The following is a 19,495-nucleotide window of genomic DNA, read 5'->3' as shown; positions in this document are numbered from 1 at the left end:
TTATGATATAAGTTAGTATATAACCAAGCTGTGAATTCTCAAATAGACAAGCTACAACTGAAGAAAATCAATAGACTGAAATCCTCAAGGTCGAAGACTTAAGGTCTCGGGGTTGAATATCTGAAAGTCTCGTCAATAATTTTGCATAAGTATAATCACTAAGGACTGGAAATTCTCTATCTGAAGCTTGACGGTCAACATATGATATGTGACAGTACCAATGTTGCACGAAACGCCCTCCCCCAAAGGATCCAAACCTAGAACTATGTCCCGTACAGACTCGTGAGGGATCCGTGGTTCGGAAATTTGAAACCACAAATTGGGTCAGCAAAGGCAGTTCCTGGAAATTTGGAACCATGTCGACCCGATCTACGGTTCCGCCGTCCGGATTTCCAAACCGCGGATCCACCCCGATTCACGGTGGATCAAACATAGATCTGTATGGATCCTAAGCAGATCTAAAGGGAGTGGGTGGTTCCACAAGGTTCTAAATTTTTTTTCATTTTTTCTTTGACTTAAGTTGGGTTGGGGCTTCTCAAAAACTCCCAAGGTGCTCCCTTAATGCTTCCTAGATGCTCCCTCATGGTAATGTTAAATTCTTAAACTAAAAGTGACAATATCCTTTACCTTTCATTTTCATCCTTTTACTTAATTTTTTAACAATACCATGAAATGACTCAAAATGTTTGAGAGTGGTTCCAGCCTCATCAGACTTCATATGGAAAAAGTGGAATTTAATATCCTATTCAAAATTTACCAGACTTAACAGTTTTCAAGAATTCATAATCATTGGGATTGTGGAATTTCAGTAGATTATATCATGTATGAGGGTATGTGATTGGCATTTAATCAACAGCACCAAGCCCTATATGTACCCTAGTGTTCATGGTGTTAATTGTTGAACTCCTTTGTCATGCCCTTAGCAAAAAAATTACCTTTCAATCAAGTCAAAATCATCGATCAAGCATGTTTAGCTTTTTCTACTATATTTTAAGGCTTGGATTAGGTAGTTTGATCAAAATTGGGCAATGTTGACAAATATCCCTAGCTAAGTTGCAGGAAACGCAGGTACAGGGTCCGTTTCCGTACGGAAACGAAACGGAAACGCGTTTCCGCGTACCGTACGGCCTGGAAACGCGTTTCCGGCCGTACGGCCACGTTTCCCGAAACGGAAACTTGGCCGTACGGCCGGAAACGCGTTTCCAGGCCGTACGTGCCACGTTTCCCAAAAAAAAACACTTGTTTTTTAATTTTTTTTTTTTTTTAATTTGTTTTTAATTTTTTTTAGGGTTTCCAGGTAGTAAATGTGATGTAAATTTAATCTTAATGTTTAAATGTTTATGTAAGTAAATGTATCATTCATGCTTTATGATTGCACATATATATAATAATAATTTTTAAATATTTTTAATATATATATATATATATTATTATATATATTCGCGTTTCCCCGTTTCCAAAATTTGGGGAGGTCGCGTTTCGTTTCGCTTCCCCGTTTCGTTTCGCTTCCGCGTTTCCCCGTTTCGTGCAACTTAGATCCCTAGGCAATCGAGGTTCAAGCAAAAGCTAGCCAAGAGGAGAAGAATCTAGAATCTAGATGTTTGATGCTCGAATAATTAATCATTAATGTACAATGGATGCCATATCTATCTTGATTTATGTACAAATATGCATGTTTCCATATCTTCTACAACTAATTTGGTATTTGGATTTTTTAATATAAATGCAACAAAATAAAAATAAAAATAAAAATATATATATATATATATTAGACGCTTCGCTTCCTAGATTTTTGGGAAATGATGCTTCTGCGGATCCACTTCCAAAAAGTGTCCCTGCTTCGTGCAACATTGCACAATACTCATTGATCTCAGCCATTACAGATCAAGCTTAAGTATGGAGACGTTGATAACGAAAATACTATACAAATCGTAACAGTCTTTGTGATATGTAGTATAAAAGGAACTTGTGTAAGTACAAAAGTAATATGCTACAGTGATATGTGATCCAAAGGATTTTGAAGTATGGCATATCAAGGCTGTAGGATGTCGGCATTGTATTTCTAAATCAAGACAGTTTTTTTGAAGCTACATTGCTTTTGACAACTTGTAAGTAAATTTGCATTGAGTATGCAAGGGTATCTTGATGGAAAAGGCATACTTTTTATGGATGCTCAGTGCTAGAGAAAGTATGCCTTAATGAAGCCAGTACATTGTATGTGACAGCATATAAGTCTTACTTGGAGTGAGGAATCCAGAACATAAGGTCACTAAAGCAGTATTGCAAGATTCTTGATCTACACAAAAAGATCAGTCTGCTACCTTTTATTTGCTAAAGGATTGGGATTTTACAGAAATAGAAGTATGTTGTCTTGCAAGAAGAATCTAGGATACGAAAGATTGGGCACTCCAAGGTTTTAGATCTTAAGGATTGGGATTTTACGGATCTAGAAGTATGTTGTCTCGCAAGAAGAATCTAGGGTATGAAAGATTGGGCACTCCAAGGTTTTAGACAACTAGGGTTAATAAACCCTAGCAAACAGAAAGGACTTGAGTTTATGGACAATTAATAGACTAGGGTTTGAAGTTAAATACCCTAGCTAGACATTTGTAAACCTTAAAGGCTTCAAGGAAAAACCCTAGGATTAAATGTTTCCATTGAAGAAAAGAAACCCTAACCTTTACCAGGAAGAGATGACATCATGATGATGATGTGAATAACGCTGATGAAGTTGTTGATGGATGCAATAACACCAAGATCAAAAGGGAGTTTACATGTTCTCAAAAGATAAGTACATAATAAAGGCTACCAAGACTTTGGCAACGGATGAAATAGCAGAGCAAAGATGCGACAACAAGATTCTCTATGACGCGAAATATTGTACTAGTCAAGATAGAGACTCAGAGGGAGCAGAATGCCTTGATCTATGACAAGACAAAGTATGATTGGATAGCATAAAATCCAAAGCAACACGATCACCTTGATAAGAGAGAGAAGACTATGATGGGACGTCTTGTAAAGTACACCTTTGTTGAAAGTTTATTGTATTTATGATTTTTTCTATCACATCTGATGGATGCAGAGATCGTCTTCTTTGATGAAAGTGTACATAATAGCTACTTCAAGCTTTTATTTGAAGAAATCTTATGCTCATGAAGGAGGGATTTGTATAGACTCCTCTAGGATTGATGGATCAAGGTCGATCATAAATAAATTTGACAAAAGCAGGAGATCCTATGTGTCAGAGGCAACTGCAATGACCAGAAGACTTGCTCTAAAGGGAGAAGTTAAGACTTCTCCAGTAACCCATGTTTTTTACTTCAAAGGAAACTGACCTCAAAACTCAAGATAACAGATCTTGACTTGATAGCTAATAACATCGATGACAAAGGGAGCAACTAAGTTTGCCATAACAATATTTGTTTCTAAAGGAATACCTAGTTAGGGTAATCGATGTAATCAAGATGATGGATCAACTAAAGGACGCAGATCAATTAAGCCAAGGCATATAGCTCAATATATATTGAGGTACCAACATGGTACAACTAGACATGGCATATGTAGTGTCCAAACCAAAATTAAGTCTGCAAATTAAATTCCTAAATTCATCCAAAATTTACCAGCTACAATTTAACCAAGAATTTATCAATTTAATACATAGACATCTCCCTGGATTTCGTGTTTGAAGTCGATTCTGAGATGTTGTAGCTCCAAATTCACTCCCATTACCAAAATGACCAAATCCTACCTGCCAAACTGGGCACAACCTTGGTACCCAGGTTCTCTGTCAGCCACAGGTGGAACGAATTTACCAGCTACAATTTAAGCAAGAATTTATCAATTTAATACACAAACATCTACCTGGTTTCCATGTTTGAACTTGATCATGAAATGTTGTAGCTCCAAATTCGCTCCTGTTACCAAAATGACCAAATCCTCCCTACCAAACTTGGCACAACCTTGGTACTCAGCTCCAGAATACTTCAAAATTGCAGCACTCTTGTCCATGTCCCCAAAAGCTTCAAGAACAACCAAGGTTTAGTTTCCTTTTATCAGTGACTCTCTTCGAAATTCCTACTATGCAATAAAATTTCTTCAAAGGTCAAGAACCTCTCAAAACCAAGGAAAAATGTTCTTTCAACTCCAGAGAGAATACTAACAGTCGATGTAGACCCTGTAACAACCCCCCGCCCCCCCACACCTCTCTTCTTATACACCAGCCCTTCCACTACCCTCCTTTCCATCGTCTCAAGGTCTTGATTTAATCAATTATGTTCTTGTTGGTTCTTTGTCTGTCACAGCCTACAGGTGGCGCGAATTTCAGCTTCCACCTTGCTCTTTCATTTCTTAGAGACAGTCACGATTTGAGTGATGGACTTAGTTTATATGAATCATGAGAATCATAGTTATGTTTTTTTAGCCATTTAATTTCTTAATGTCTTTTTTTATTGATCTTATATTTTATTACAATTTATTTATTAATTTAATTTACTTTTAATTATTGAGGTTGTTTGGGATTTTGAAAAGATAATGTCATATGTCTTTTTCCATTATTCTTATTTAGTTTCTTTTTAGTGAATATGAAATATATACAGGTTCTTTTAGTTATTAAAATTCCCTTTTCTTTTGTATAACCATTATATTAACTTTATTTTGGAATCATCTATTATGATGATGGTACGCATATCAAGTATCTCATTTGATATAATCATTATATTTTGATGCACTAGATATTTACTTCAAAACCAATTCATTATCTTATATTAGCTAGTATGTATACTAGTGCAGTGCATGCGATGCATGCATATGTAGCTATCATATGCATGCCTCGTATGCATGCTAATATTCACATTTTGTTTGTAATTGTAGGTGGGTCATTACATACACCCCCCCTTCAGAAAACTTTGTCCCGAAGTTAGGGTTTATATAGTATGTCAAAGTGTAATTATTTAATATGTAAGAATTATGTTTTATAATTGAATTTTTGTTTAATGTGAGGGCATTTAAAATTTGTGTTCTAAAATTTTTTACAGCTATAGTAGTCATGCCCTGCCCCAGTCAGGTTCCCAAACTATTCTAGAATCATCCTATCCTTCCTAATCTCTTTTATTCCCATCATATCCATCATCTACTAGAGTATGTCATGACGTCAACTATACTGACCTAACCAGTCATAGACCCTAAGGATGACAAGGTCGACTATATCAACTTAATTTCCTAGTACGCATTCGGCAATCATCATCACACGTCTAGGGGAGCGTGATTCGCACAGTCCTCCAATGACTACAGGTTTTGGAGGATAAACGATGGGCAACACCTCCACCCCTCCTAGTAGGATTAGGGTCAACACCCTATCATGGAATCTCATTGAGCCTCAATTGTTCTTGCAGTTTTGTCATCACGTGGTCATTTTGGAAACGATGTTATCTGCAATGTAAACACTTGTCCATATGTTATAACATATGTATCAATATATTCAAAACAAATTGTATTTAAATAACACTTCCTGTGCATTTCATATATGTTGCTATTTACGATATAACGTACTTGGCCATGTCTAGCCCATATATTTGTAAGTTAGCTTTCATATTAAGTAGTCATCCATTTATTTCCATCTCATCAATCATGTTGATATGCGAAATAAAATAAAATTATAGATATCTCATCCATAACATAATTCATAATTTAGATTTCATAGCAAAGTTAATTAAATACTAAACTTCATATTGGTATCCACATTTCAATAATGTTAATTAAATAACATATTTCATATTGGTATCCACGTAGCAGCTGAGTTAAGCAAATAGCATATACCATGTATCTTTGTATCTTTTTCTTTTTCTTTTTATACAAAGACCAAATATCTTTGTATCTTTGTATATAGCAAATAGCATATACAAAGACCAAGTCGGCCTACCCAAGGGATGTGCCCCTTCGCAAGGATGAAAAACTATAAATAGAGCCAATCCGTCTCCATCAATCACATATTCGAATCTGATCAGAGGCAACTTATGGCGTATCTTTGAGGTAAGAAATTGGTTCTTATCATTGGTCTTTCTATGGCTCGCATATGTGAATTTCTTTGGCTCGCATCTGCAGTTTATGTCCGAGGCAAAGGGGGTCAAGACCCTGAGGCTAATTTTAGAAGTAAAGGGCCAAGAATCCAGGTTCCTGAGTAATATGTTTTGCGGCTTCTCATGCTTGTTTTGACGCTCGAATTGTCTCTATTGAATGCGAAGTTTGAGGTTGTAACATAATATGGGTCTGAGGGTACTTATCCATGGAACAGTGCACAAATTCTGATGCTCATCACTTTATGGAGCAGTGTGTGACTTTGAGGCATATCTCTCTATGGATAAGTGTGAATGTTCAGTGATTTGATGGGCAGACCTCAGGCACAAATTATGTGAAACAATCCGACTTTTGAGACAATGACAAGAGGTTGCACTTCAACTCTCTTGTGACCTTATCTTCTATGATAAGCCTCTATGTTATGGTGTGCATTTGGAAGCTGAAATGAAGGACGTATCTTTGATGTGTATCACTACAAGAGTATGAGTTTTGGGGCAAGCTTAGACAGCAATCTCTTGACTTTGTTGCAGGCCTTCTTTGGACAAAATGGTAGAGGGATGACTTGGTTTTGGACATCAATCATCTCATTGGTTAGTTGACTTTGATGTATCTCTTGTTGCATTGATTCTCTAAGGAAAAGGTTGGTTAGGTTTTTCCCCATGGTGGGCTTTCCCATAGTAATATATTGTGTTCTTTGTTTTGGCGGCTTCTTCATGGGCCTACTCTTATAGTTTTGTTGATGTCTTTGGTATAACTTACTCAATGATGAATTCATGTTAAGAATGTGCAACAAGATCAAATTAATTCATCAAAAGAAGTTATCAATAGAGAAGACTTCCTAAAAATCAACATCCTCCAACCACAAGTGGCTTCCCTAAAGAATCTAAGCTATGCATTGATAATATGTCGTACTTATGAACTTAAACTGATGAAGTATGCTACTGTCGTAAACAAATCAGATCAAAACTCAACGATAACAATCAGCGGGTAGCAAGCACATAAAACCTCAAAATGGCTCTAGATGCAAAACACACTAAGTATGATAAAACACACTAAGTATGATCATATCAGCAAACAAATACCCCTCAATAACACAAGGAAACATTCTAGAACTAATTAGTGACAATGATCTTGAGCATCCATATTTCATAAAACAGTTCCCATCCTTTAGTACTCAAATATCCTCACATCAATACTTCAAGAGCTTTCAAAATACAATGCGACATCTCCAAAGAAAAAGCACAGGTTCGTTATATCATAGTTCAAATGTTCAACACGTGTGTATAGATCACATATTTCCCTTATGTGGCTTTGACTTGCTTTGAGCCACAATCCGAATGACTTTCATACTTCAGATCAAAGGTGTATCTAACAATATGAACATGATTGAAAATCACTTGTGAACCTTATCATTGAACTTGTAGGTTGAAAGTACTCCAACATTCATAGCTATTATAATTATTTCTCTTCAAGAATTCCTTCACAACTGTTGTAAGGCAACATATCAAATATTTTCCACAGACTTATGATCTGACTCACACTCCAAGGAGGCATCAAACTTCAAATTTAACATCATCCAAACAACCCAACATTACAATTAGCTTTGCATGAAAACCTTTTCAAGCCCGAAACCAACAATGTCTTGTTGAAACACTTCAATCTTATGAACTGTGAGATCCCATTGCGACACAAGCATTTAGAGACAAGATCCTTGAGATCAAAATGTATAATGCTTTCACAAACAAGCTTTTTAAGCACAAGAGACATGTTGTTGGCTTTTCCACAGAGGTATTTCGGACATCTTTTAGGGTATGGCCTTGTCACAAAATTCTAGTGAGCCACTTGAGGAATTTTCAACCTTCCACAATAGGTCAAATATGAGGCTTGTTAGGTCTCTTTCAAGGGATTGTCCTCCTTTTGCACAGAAAATAACCCGCTCTTTCAGATAAAATTTCCTTCATCTCTCCTTATTTCATCCTGGACAAAGCATAGATTGTCCACATTATTTTCTCTAGCTTCTGATTGGACTCGGCCCTCTTTGACATATTTTGAGGCCTTCTCGGCCTACTGAAACAAGCTAAGGCCTTCCAGCCTATCTTTAAGGCTTCTACCCTCTTCACAGATTGAGTATTATCATGACCTTAAAATTCATCATGGTCTTTTCTTCTAGAAAAATGAATTTCAACTTCATACTATTTCCAACAAAATATGAAGCTTCAACCTTTCTAGAAGTCACTTGGTCCTTCTGAGATTAAACTAGGGCTTCAACCCTTTTTATTCTTTAGCTCAAATAGAAAACATATTTTTCTTTTAGAACTAGGATTTCTAGGGCTTAGTGTCAAAACAAGCCATAGAGAATGACTTGAAGTAGAATGACTTCTATCAAGGCTACTCTTTCACCCAAGTTCTAATTCCATTTTGATTTTTCATATGATCTTCTAACTGATAATTACTTCTTATGATTTTTTACATTAATCTATTATTTCATTTAAATTCAATATAAAGTAGTTACACAGAAGATCTCAACAGTAGAAACAAAATGCCAGTAGGATCATAAAGAGATAACCAAACAAGAGACACAAGAATTTACCCTAGGAAAACCCACATGGGGGAAAATCCCAACAACCTTTTCCTTAGAGAAATTATTCAATTCAACAAAGATACATCTAATTCTTCTAGCCAAGAACAAGGTCAAACTAACCAGCAATATCACTATGGTCAAACTTGGTCAAACTGTCCTTAGGTCAAGTCACAAATATGCCCAATCAACTTGGCCTAGACTGATCTATTTATGCTAAAGTTCAACCTCCCAGACTTACCCGAAAACTCAGCCCTGCAGATACACAGAAATTGTTGCCCAAAAAATCCTCAAAAATTCACACATGCGAGGTCAATCAAGAGAGAGAATTCATGAGATATCTTTGTCCTTCTTTGTCCTCCTTACCTTCTTCTACTTCGTTTTGATGCCCATAAAATGGCTTCTATCTTGTGTGATAAGAATTGCCAAGGGGAGGTAGAACGATATATATAGAGTGATTTTGGTTGCCCGAATGGGTGTCTCTCTGCCTAGGGCCGACTTGACTTGAAGGAGGGCTAACTTGACCATATTTAAAGCCAAACATTCAATTTTGAAAATTCGAAATTTCTCTTTTGAAACTGACACGAAGAACAGGTATTACAATTTTCATTATATATATATAGATATATATATATATATATATAGATAGATAGATAGATAGATAGATAGATATTTGAAGGGGTAAAATATTAATTATGAAGACCGACCATAGCTACAAAATTCAACAATCACAACATGCTAGAGAGTAATTTCGACCCACACATGTGGGCTTTTATTAGCTTATTTTATTGTATTGAGCTATAGGGTTGCCTCGCAACCCATTTTCTTCATGTACACTCAAAATTAAACTTTTCATAAGGATTTTAGGCTAATTATTAAGACTAATTGAGCTCGTATAAATAGAGGACCACTCCATTGTATCTTTTCACCATCACTCATGGATTTCGGCCTTTCAGCCTCCTTTAGAGAGTTGAACTTACACTTATGTAAACTTGCTACTTTTGGAGATGTAATCTTTTTGGAGCTATCGCTATTGGAAATTGATTTTTGTCTTGGAGATGTCCTTTCAGGATTGAAAGAAGGTTATTTCATGGAAGAATTGTAACTTTAACTACATTTTTTTATTGTTTTTCATATAATTGATTGTTGTTAGGGTTTTTCTTGTTCCATGTCTAATTGCATATTATTTGCGGAAAGCTTTGGTTGATTGTTGCATGTTAAATTTATTTTCCTTGAAATCTATCAAGGATCTCCTAAAAAGCTTCCCCTTCTCCCCTCACAAATAAGATAGCTAGGGTTTGAAAAAGTGAAAACAAGGTTTTACCCCTTACTCTAAGCAATAATTCATTTTCTCTTAAACTTAGCCCTAAAGACTCCATCACCCAAGTAGGGATAGGCACTGGCATCCTTGGAGTTGGTCAAAAACTTCAAAAACCCCAATATATTCATTTCCTTTTATTTTTTATCCTTCAAGGCAAGCTACTAGGGCTATTTTTTAGGGCCAAATTCAATTAGGGCACCTCTAGGTAAACCTTGGAGGTAATTGACCTTGACATCAACCTTGTTGAGCCATTAAAACCAAAATCTAGCATTTTACATGGTTGAAATTGCCCTAGAAGAACTAACATCATCCTCCCCAAGTAATTTGTGCCCCAGTAAAACCCTAACCTTAGTTAAGGCTTCAACATAGGGCTTAAATTGAGGGTTTGATTTCTCCTTTGTTGATTATATCATTTGTAAACCGTTTCTTGCATTCATGTATGCCTAATATGTTGCTATACATTTTGAAACCCTAGGTCACACATGCCTCTTTCTAGGCTTGGTGTTTCATATTTTGTTCCTTTACAAAAAGAATTGTCTTTGTCCATTAAAGAGTGTCTCCATCTAACCCAAATTTACATCACCTTGAGTCATATAATCTAGAATACCCTTTAGGTGATCACTGGGAAGCCTCTTTGGTGGTGCGATTCCATTAAAGAGTAGAAGGAAGATTGCTAAGGTGGCAGTGGCAATCTCCGTTATTGTTGCAACAGGGTCTAGCCTTTGCCTTGTGAGGCCTCTCACAAGCCCTGTGGGATCTTGAGGCAACAAGAACAATGGTAGCAAGCAATGACTTAATGCCCTCTTTTGTTTGCATAATGTTTTATAGAAACAGAGAAAGCTAAGAATAGAGTTGGATCAAGTATAGGAGGACCAAATCTGGTACATAAACAATGATAGGACAAGACCCAATAGCCAAGAATAAATTCTAACAATTCCGCAGGTAAGTGCACCATCTCTAGGTTCAAACTTCTTCATGCAAATACCGAATATAGAGCCAAGAAGTACAGCCTCTCTCTAAGTATGGAACCAAGGTGATAATAGAACAAACTCCATCCCTGAAAATAGTTCAACAGGGATGCTTCCCCCTAAATCTGAGACCTAAACCTAAAATAAGTCTTCATCTAACCTTAAAATATAACAAGTGAAGTGTTCCATTTATGAGCACAATGAGTGATGAGTGATATGAAAAAGCTAACCCTCAATAGGGTGCACTTCCAAAAATAAATAAGAATAAATGTCTGAGATACAAGCCATCTTGAAAGTAGAATCTAACTTAGAAAGTAACAAAGACTGAAAAATGAAATATCTTGGAGTACAAGTCACTCCATGTACAAGTCAATTCAAACCCTATACACAAGTAGGATGCACTTCCCTAGGCCAACAATAGATAAGATGGGGCCCACTGTACATCCAAGGATGCTTCCAAAACAAGGAATCTCGCAAATTAGCAGCAGACATAAACTGAAAGTCAACTCATCTGAATTGAAGTGAAACTAGAGTGCAATGAAGTCAACTACATGATACTGATATCGAACATCCACCAAGGTAGGGCGCACTAATCTCTGGGCAATTAATAGACCAACTTACCAAGGATATGCAAGAAAGTATCAAACAGAATTGTAGTGGAAGTCAAGTCAACTGGAGTGATCCCTTAGTCAAGCACAAGTGTAACAGAAGTAGATTACAGTAAGGTCAAACTCTCTAAATTGCATCCTGAAGTCGGGCACATTCCTAGAATGACAAATTATCCAAGTGGGGCCCGCCCTGGAAATCTCAGGAGCCTCCTCAAACAACACACCTTCATCCTCCTTTTGAACTAGTGTTCAAAGCAAAAGAACTTTGAAATGAAGTCTTTACTTAACACAAATATACTCACAAGCTTGAGACATTAAACTTCAACAGTAAATTATGTAGAAGAACAGGACAATGCTTACCTATCTAATTGTGTTGTAACTGAAAACCAAGCCTGTTATGTAATCAAACATAAAGAGAAAGTAAGTCACATACAAGTGCATTAAAAACCACTTACCTGCCTAACAGTTTGACGGTTGTTGCTTCATCCACAACATCTTTACAATCACTTAGAAAATCCCGAAACTCCCTAAGTATATTTTGGTATTCAGTATTATTTTCATCTGAAGATGATGGCACTACACCAGCTTGTTTATCATCATCCAACAGAAGACGATTAATCTGGAAGATAAAACGAAACACAATTTACACTATATTTCAAATATCCTTAGGACACCTTAAACACAATGCCACTAACACTTCCAAAAAGGAAAATCATGTTCACAGAAATAAATTATTTTCCAATTGTTAACATGTTTAACCTTGTCAAGGTAGAGCTCAGTAGCCCAAGTAGAGATCATTGTTATTTGAGAACGGTCCTCACGACCAAGATTGTCTAGCTTCCTTAGCAAGAAGGTTCTCAAAGCATCCTGCAAAACAATAAAACATAGTCCAAGGCATATAAAAATGGGAAAACTACACAGGTCTAGAATTACCAATAAAATGGAATTATTAGACAAAATGTTACTAACAATATGATAACAAGTATTCACAATGCAAAAAAAAACACACCCTATCAAACACAAACAAAAGAATTGTAATGGAAACAAACCACAATACCAAATACCACAGTGGTGAAGTTGATCCATTCAGTACTTTAGGAGAGGTAAAGGGTGCCACACATAACAGTGGACAAATTCCAAAATTTGACAAGCAAGATATATAGGAGAGGACCAAATATTCCAGCACTATTTCTTACAATGGTATGGTTGGGGTCAATATATTGCTCTAGTACAATATTTTTCAGAGTTTTGCCTTTTAATTGTGACATTAAATATTTAGGTACTATGTATCACTAAATGGGTACATTACAACCCTGCTTTTGAAAAGGTCTCTCGTAAGAGCAATGTTATTAGAACTGGTTGAACCAGTTCAATACAGTACGACTTTGGTGTAAAGACTGAAATTAAGATTCAATTGTAAAATTCTATCAAATTAAATGCAATTGCGTACCTGATTCTCCCATCTGGTGTCGGTCCACGTTGCTCCTAGTTTCTGATTCCCTTACCAAACCAACTGATTCCTCCCTGCCTATCTGGGATCAACCTCTGCGGTTCCCAGATCCAGAGAACTTCGAAATGGAAGTCCACTGGCCCCCATGCCCAAAACTCCAAGAACAGCTCAAAATTTCCCAGTTCTCAGTTCAAAATCGAGCCCCTGGCTCATCCCTCAAACAGTTTGATTTTCTTTCACCCTTCTCTGTATTTCCCCCCCTCTTGAAATCTTCCTTCCTCTCTTTAAATAGTAGAGGTCCCTTCACCTCTACGTATCCGTTCACCGCCTTTATGAAAGGATATTATTTTTTCGTTAAGCGGTGGTTGCTTTGTCATGCTTCTTGCCTTTAATTGAATCAGATCCCCTTACAACATCGAGTGGTATCACTTTTAATTATGACGGTTGGTATTTTAATTTATTAAATAGTATATGGCCATAATGATTTTAAATATTAAATATTATTTTATGTTTATAACATATCAGGTTTAATAATAAGGTTTATGGGTTTAGTTTATTTAATATACATTTTGGGTTATATATGAGCTGGTAAACCTATGAATAAACTCAACTATATTTCTTATTAAATGTATATTCCTTCTATTTACGATAAATTAGGTATTTAATTAACACTTGATAATTAATTCATTTATCTTATATTTAGACATTCTCCATCAATAGTCGATATATATATATACTAGTGCAATGTATATGATGCATGCATATGTAGCTATCATATGCATGCCTCACATGCATGCTAATATTGCTATGTTGTTCGTGATTTGAGATAGGTTGTTACATTTGGACCCCAAAAAGTCTATTTTTTAAAATATAATTATTTTTTGTGGGGTGACCTACCTCCAATGCAACCACTACCCATGAAACAAGAGCTTTGAATCAAGCAACATAGTTTTGTGTGACTGTGATCCATAATTAGAGTGGGCTGTGGAGAGTCAAGCACCAGCATTTGACAATCAAGACATTTCTTGCATAGGCTTGGACCCACCTCCATAGGGAGAGAGATCAATACCTTCAAGGTCAAGGGAATCAAGCCGGAACCCCACTGTACAGTCTACTCATTTTGAGACTGTGGATGAGGAGGATAACAAGGATAATTCTAATGATAGGCATTAATACTAGTAGTTGTACTATGGTAGTACAAGGCATATTTCTAGACTCTAGAGACCATTTGGAGCCAATTTCTTGATGTATTTTGGTTTAGATATGCATTTCAGTAAGTGTTATTTTAGTTATATGCATTCTTGTTGGCTATATAAATGAAATGTTTTGCATTCTGTTAATTTTAGATAACAATGGTATGTTCTTTGCTTAGCACAATTACTTCAATGTTCCTTTAGCAGCCCAATGACAATTTCCAATTTAGATTTCTAGTAGCAATCACATTAACCATTAATCACATTGACAGTAAAAGTAGATAGAACATGAAACAAAATGGAGAAAACAAGCCAAGAAAGGAGGACACCAGGTTTGGCGGATACCAGGGAAAAACCCCAATGTGGGGAAAACCCTTTGATTAATTCTTCTCGTTATTATATCAAAATGTTCAGCAAAGAGAGAGAGTACAAAAGTCAAATTGACTTGCCCAATTCAAAGACAAAATAGCCCTAACAATTTCTGCAGTCAAATCCAGTCAAACTTCAGCCCTAACAAGAAAGTCAACGCTAGTCAAAGCAACAGTAGAATGTCCTCACAATAGCTCAATCTTCCCCAGTCAAACTAGACCGATCAGGAGGTCAAATTCAGCCCAAAACAGTGACAAAGTCAACAGTCAAAGTTGGTCAAATTGTTGTCCTGAAATTTGCGGTCAACCTGTAATTTGGTCTGCGGTCAAAGTGCTCAGAAAACCTTGGTTTCTATGCCAGAAGTTGCGGCTTGCTGAGACAGAAATATCCAAAAAAGATAGAAGTCAAATGATGCCTAGCAGGTGCTGGTCAACACTGGTCAAACTGCAGTCAACTCTGTAATTTCGGCCCTCTAATTCAGCTTCTGAAATTCGTCCTTCTTGATCCACACGTGTGAGAGAGAAGAATGCCTAATGTAGTACGAACCAGTGAGAGAAGGAGAGAGAATATGAGTGATGAAGATGCCAAATGAGGTAAGAGGTCACTTGTACTTATACAAGTCATTGAGGGTGAAGTGACACATCCATTGGGCTTTCTGAGCCTACATGATGATATGGCCGACCTTGGCAATGTGCACATGTGTGGGCATAAATTTAAAATCACACTTCTACTTGTCCAAATGAGATGATCTTTATATTAATTTTGCTCCTCTCAAAAAGAGGAATTTAATGCAATCATCATCCCCATCAAATGAGTTGTCCCAAGGTGGAATTTGGCACTAGTTGTCAAATTTAACACTCCCTCTCAACTAGGGAGAATTCCACCTGCCAATCCATCTGTTGTCATCGATCATCATACCATCCTGTCGTCATGAACCATTTATGTTATCTCATTATTGAGGGTGAAGTGACACATCCATTGGGCTTTCTGAGCCTACATGATGATATGGCCGACCTTGGCAATTTGCACATGTGTGGGCATAAATTTAAAATCACACTTCTACTTGTCCAAATGAGATGATCTTTATATTAATTTTTCTCCTCTCAAAAAGAGGAATTTAATGCAATCATCATCCCCATCAAATGAGTTGTCCCAAGGTGGAATTTGGCACTAGTTGCCAATTTTAACACTCCCTCTCAACTAGGGAGAATTCCACCTGCCAATCCATTTGTTGTCATCGATCATCATACCATCCTGTCGTCATGAACCATTTATGTTATCTCATCTCTGCTTTGTTGAACCATGATATAATAATGAAGGATAATTGATTGAGAGCAGTGTTTTAAAAACCGTTTTCAAAAACCGGTTACCAGTCAAACCGGCCGGTTAGCAAGCTGGCCGGTCCGAACCGGCCAAAAAACCTGGTTTGGAAGCCAGTGTCTCCAATTTTTGGCCCTAACCGGTGAAAACCGGCCGGTTTTAGGCGTGCCCACCATAACTTGCAAAAAGCGGATTTCTAAATGTGGTTTTGGGGTTTTGGGGGGGAACTAAGGGTGTTTTCCCTCCAAAAACACCCTCTCCAAGCTATAAGAGGCCCCTCTCACTCTCATTTGTCTCACACAACTGATTTGGAGTGTTTGTGAGTTTGTTTGTGAGCTTGGAGAGTGTTGAGTTTTTGCTGAAGTAGTCATCTTGGAGTTGGAGTTGGAGCTATTTTGGAGATAGTGTGTAGCTGTTAGTGGAGTTGCCATCTTCAGGAGGAGGCTAAGGAAGCTAGTTTGCATTTCCAGGTAAGGATTTGCACTTGAAAATTCCTTATTTGACTGTTGTCCATGAATTGATTTTTTTATGTGTTATAAACTTCTCACTCCTATGATCTACCATCCAGGGAGTCATCATGCCTCCAAAAGCCAGAGATACTGCATGGGCTCATTGTGATATGATTGATGGCAAAATGATCTGCAAATATTGCCAAAAATCCATTCAAGGAGGGGGTATTAACAGGTTCAAGCAACACTTGGCTGGGATAGGAGGCCATGTAAAGCCATGTGGAGCACCAAATGAAATAATAGGGCATATTAGGGCAGAATACCTTCAGAAGTTTGAGACTCAAGTCACTGAACCAATAGAGAAGCTTGTAACTGCAAAGTTTGGGAGTCGAGACTCAACCAACTGAGTTTGATCATGATGACTGAGACTCATGAGAAGTTTCAACTTCAAGTGATAATGTTGATCACTATTATAGTATTTACTATTATCATATATGTAGAGTCTAAACTGAAGTCTTGTAGTAGGCCACTGGCCCCATAGTTTGTAGGCTTTGTTTTTGCACTCTAGAGGCCATTTAGAGCCTCATTGCTTATGTATTTTTTCGATGATATGTATTGCACTTGGTGCCATTTTGATATATTCACCTTTACATGGTATATAAATGAGCAATCTTTGCATATTTTGTCTCTATTGGCTTGGAATCATGGTTTTAAATCTTAAAAATAGTTTTTTTCATTAAAAAATAATTATTTAATGTATTTTTCTGAAACTGTTCGTTTAGACCAAACCAGTCCCGGTTAGACCGGTTCCGGTCGAGAAACCGGTTCATTAGGTGGACCGGTCCGGTCACCGATTCCGGTTTTAAAAACATTGATTGAGAGTGAGTCACAAGACCTTACCACTCTCCACTGATAAAAGTCAATCCAGAGGTGGAACCTCAATTGTTCCCAGATCAACTTGTTGAACACCATGAATCCTAGACATAAGGAGTACGGCAGTACACGATGCATCCATTGGTAGTGCTATAGTCCCTATCCACTTTTTCCAACACATTGGCCAGATGAGAGGTATTTCCCAGGAGTCTCGGACAACATGGGTAGGATGTATGCTGGGGCATCAGCAGGAGAAGGTGAACCACTCATCCTATGCATATGTTAATCGTAGGGGAAGGTGAACCACTCAGCCTACACACGTGTCATCATACGTACGGGAAGATGAACCACTCACCCTACACACATGTCAACCATCATGGGGTATCACAGGGGAAGGTGAACCACTATCCCGGTACATCGCGCACCAATAGGGGAAGGTGAACCACTCACCCTATGGTTGTTCATAGCTCCAAGAAGTACCCCAAGCCCCCAAGAGCTCCGAAAGCTCAGTGTCCAACTCAAGCGGGACCCTCATAGGAGGGTCTTTCCACAACTCCAAGTCTCTCTCAAAAGGCTAAGAATTTGACCTTCCCTAAGGGCTTCATGAGGATGTCTACAACTTGCTCATCAGTCTTGATGTGTTGGAGCCTTATTTCTCCCCATTGTACCATATCTCGAATAAAATGGTACTTCATATCAATGTGCTTGGAGCGGTCGTGGAACATGGGATTCTCTGGAAGTTGAATCCTACTCTGGTTATCGCAATAGATCACGGTGGTATCCAGCATATGCTCAAACAGCTCACCATAGAGCTTCCTCAACCAAACAGTGTCACAACAGGCCATACTAGATGCAATGTATTCGACCTTAGCGGTACTTAAAGCAACCGATTTTTGTTTCCTACTCATCCAAGAAATTGAAGCGGGCCCCAATGAGAAGCAACATCCAGATGTGCTCTTACGATCCACCACACTGCCAGCTCAGTCAGCATCAATATATCCATGTAGTCTCAAATTCCCAACAGCGTATCTCAGTCCATAGTTGATTATACCACAGAGATATCTCAAGAGATTCTTAGTAGCAATCTAATGAATGTGATAAGACTCGACCATAAATTGATTCAAGGTATTCACAGCGAATCATATGTCCGAACAGGAGTTTACCAAGAACATCAGGGCCCCCACAAGTTATCAATACTCGAAAGGGTTTTCCAATTCGGGCCTAGCAGCACTTCCACATAGCTTCTTGAAGTTGAGTTCCATCAGAGTAGACACAGATTTGCAATCCACCATCCCACATCTCTCGAGCAGCTTCACAATGTATTTTCCTTGAGAAAGGAAAATCTCACATAGCTTTTGCCAAACCTCTAGGCCTACGAAGTAATGCATCAGACCTAGGTCCTTCATCTCGAACTTGGAAGCCAATTCCTTCTTGCATTGATAAATGAGAGGGTCTACACCTGTCAGAAAGAGATCATCTACATAAAGGACTAGAATGAGAGGCATGTCCTTTTCAACCTTGAAATATAGGTTAGGATCAGCTTCACTCCTTGTAAATCCCAACTTCATAAGATAGCTATCAATCCTCTCATACCAAGCCCTAGGGGCTTGCTTCAACCCATAGAGGGATTTCTTCAACTTGCATATGTGTGCCCTTTGATCTTGTACTTCAAACCCCTCAGGTTGTTCTACGTAGACTTCCTCCTTAAGCGAGCCATGAAAGAAAGCATTTTTAACATCCATTTGGTGTAGGCTCCATCCTTGAGAGGTAGTGAGAGCAATAATAGATTGGATAGTGGTGTATCGGGCAACCGGTGCAAATATCTCGTCATAGTCCACTCCTTCCTTTTGAGAAAATCCTCGAGCAATGAAGATGGCTTTGCATTTTTCAGCACTCCCATAAGCCCCATGTTGATTTTGTAAAACCATTTCGAAGTAACCACAGACTTGTCCTTGGGTCTAGGAACCACATCCCAAACATCATTCTTCATGATTGATTCGTACTCCTCGTTCATCGCATCCTTCCATACTTGGTATTTCACAGCTTCTTCAAACGTACATGGCTCAGATTGAACAATGGTACTCATAGTAGCCAAGTACCCTTGATACATGTTCAGCTTCATACTTTCACGAAATGTCCCTCTTGGAGCAATATGTCTTTCAACATCTTCGAGAGTGTCTTTGAGCAACAAAAGTCTTTTCCTTGAGGTAGAAGGATCACTAGGAGCTGGATCAATGGGATCCATCGGTCCTCCAACATCAGGCATCAGTTCATCACTCGAAGATTCATCATGT

The 19,495-nt window shown here is 37.8% G+C and overlaps 1 protein-coding gene across 5 annotated transcripts in view; it reads right to left on the bottom strand.

The window, feature by feature from the left end:
• LOC149178836 (zinc ion binding protein) overlaps nt 1-19,495 on the bottom strand; it is a 496,683-nt gene that overhangs the window by 296,765 nt on the left and 180,423 nt on the right. For all 5 annotated transcript variants that reach the window (XM_089420459.1, XM_089420458.1, XM_089420457.1 and 2 more), the window contains 2 exons: nt 12,307-12,414; nt 12,003-12,166 (listed from right to left, as the gene is read on the bottom strand). In XM_089420459.1, the coding sequence (XP_089276585.1) occupies nt 12,003-12,166; nt 12,307-12,414 (272 nt within the window). The remainder of the gene's footprint in view (nt 1-12,002; nt 12,167-12,306; nt 12,415-19,495) is intronic.

This window comes from Pinus tabuliformis, chromosome 4_1 (genome assembly GCF_031772625.1).
Source record: "Pinus tabuliformis cultivar Carrire ecotype Pingquan chromosome 4_1, CPIR1, whole genome shotgun sequence".
Classification (NCBI taxonomy): Eukaryota; Viridiplantae; Streptophyta; class Pinopsida; order Pinales; family Pinaceae; genus Pinus; species Pinus tabuliformis.
Note: the sequence above shows the minus strand (reverse complement) of the source record. Positions and strands in the feature narration are given on the sequence as shown.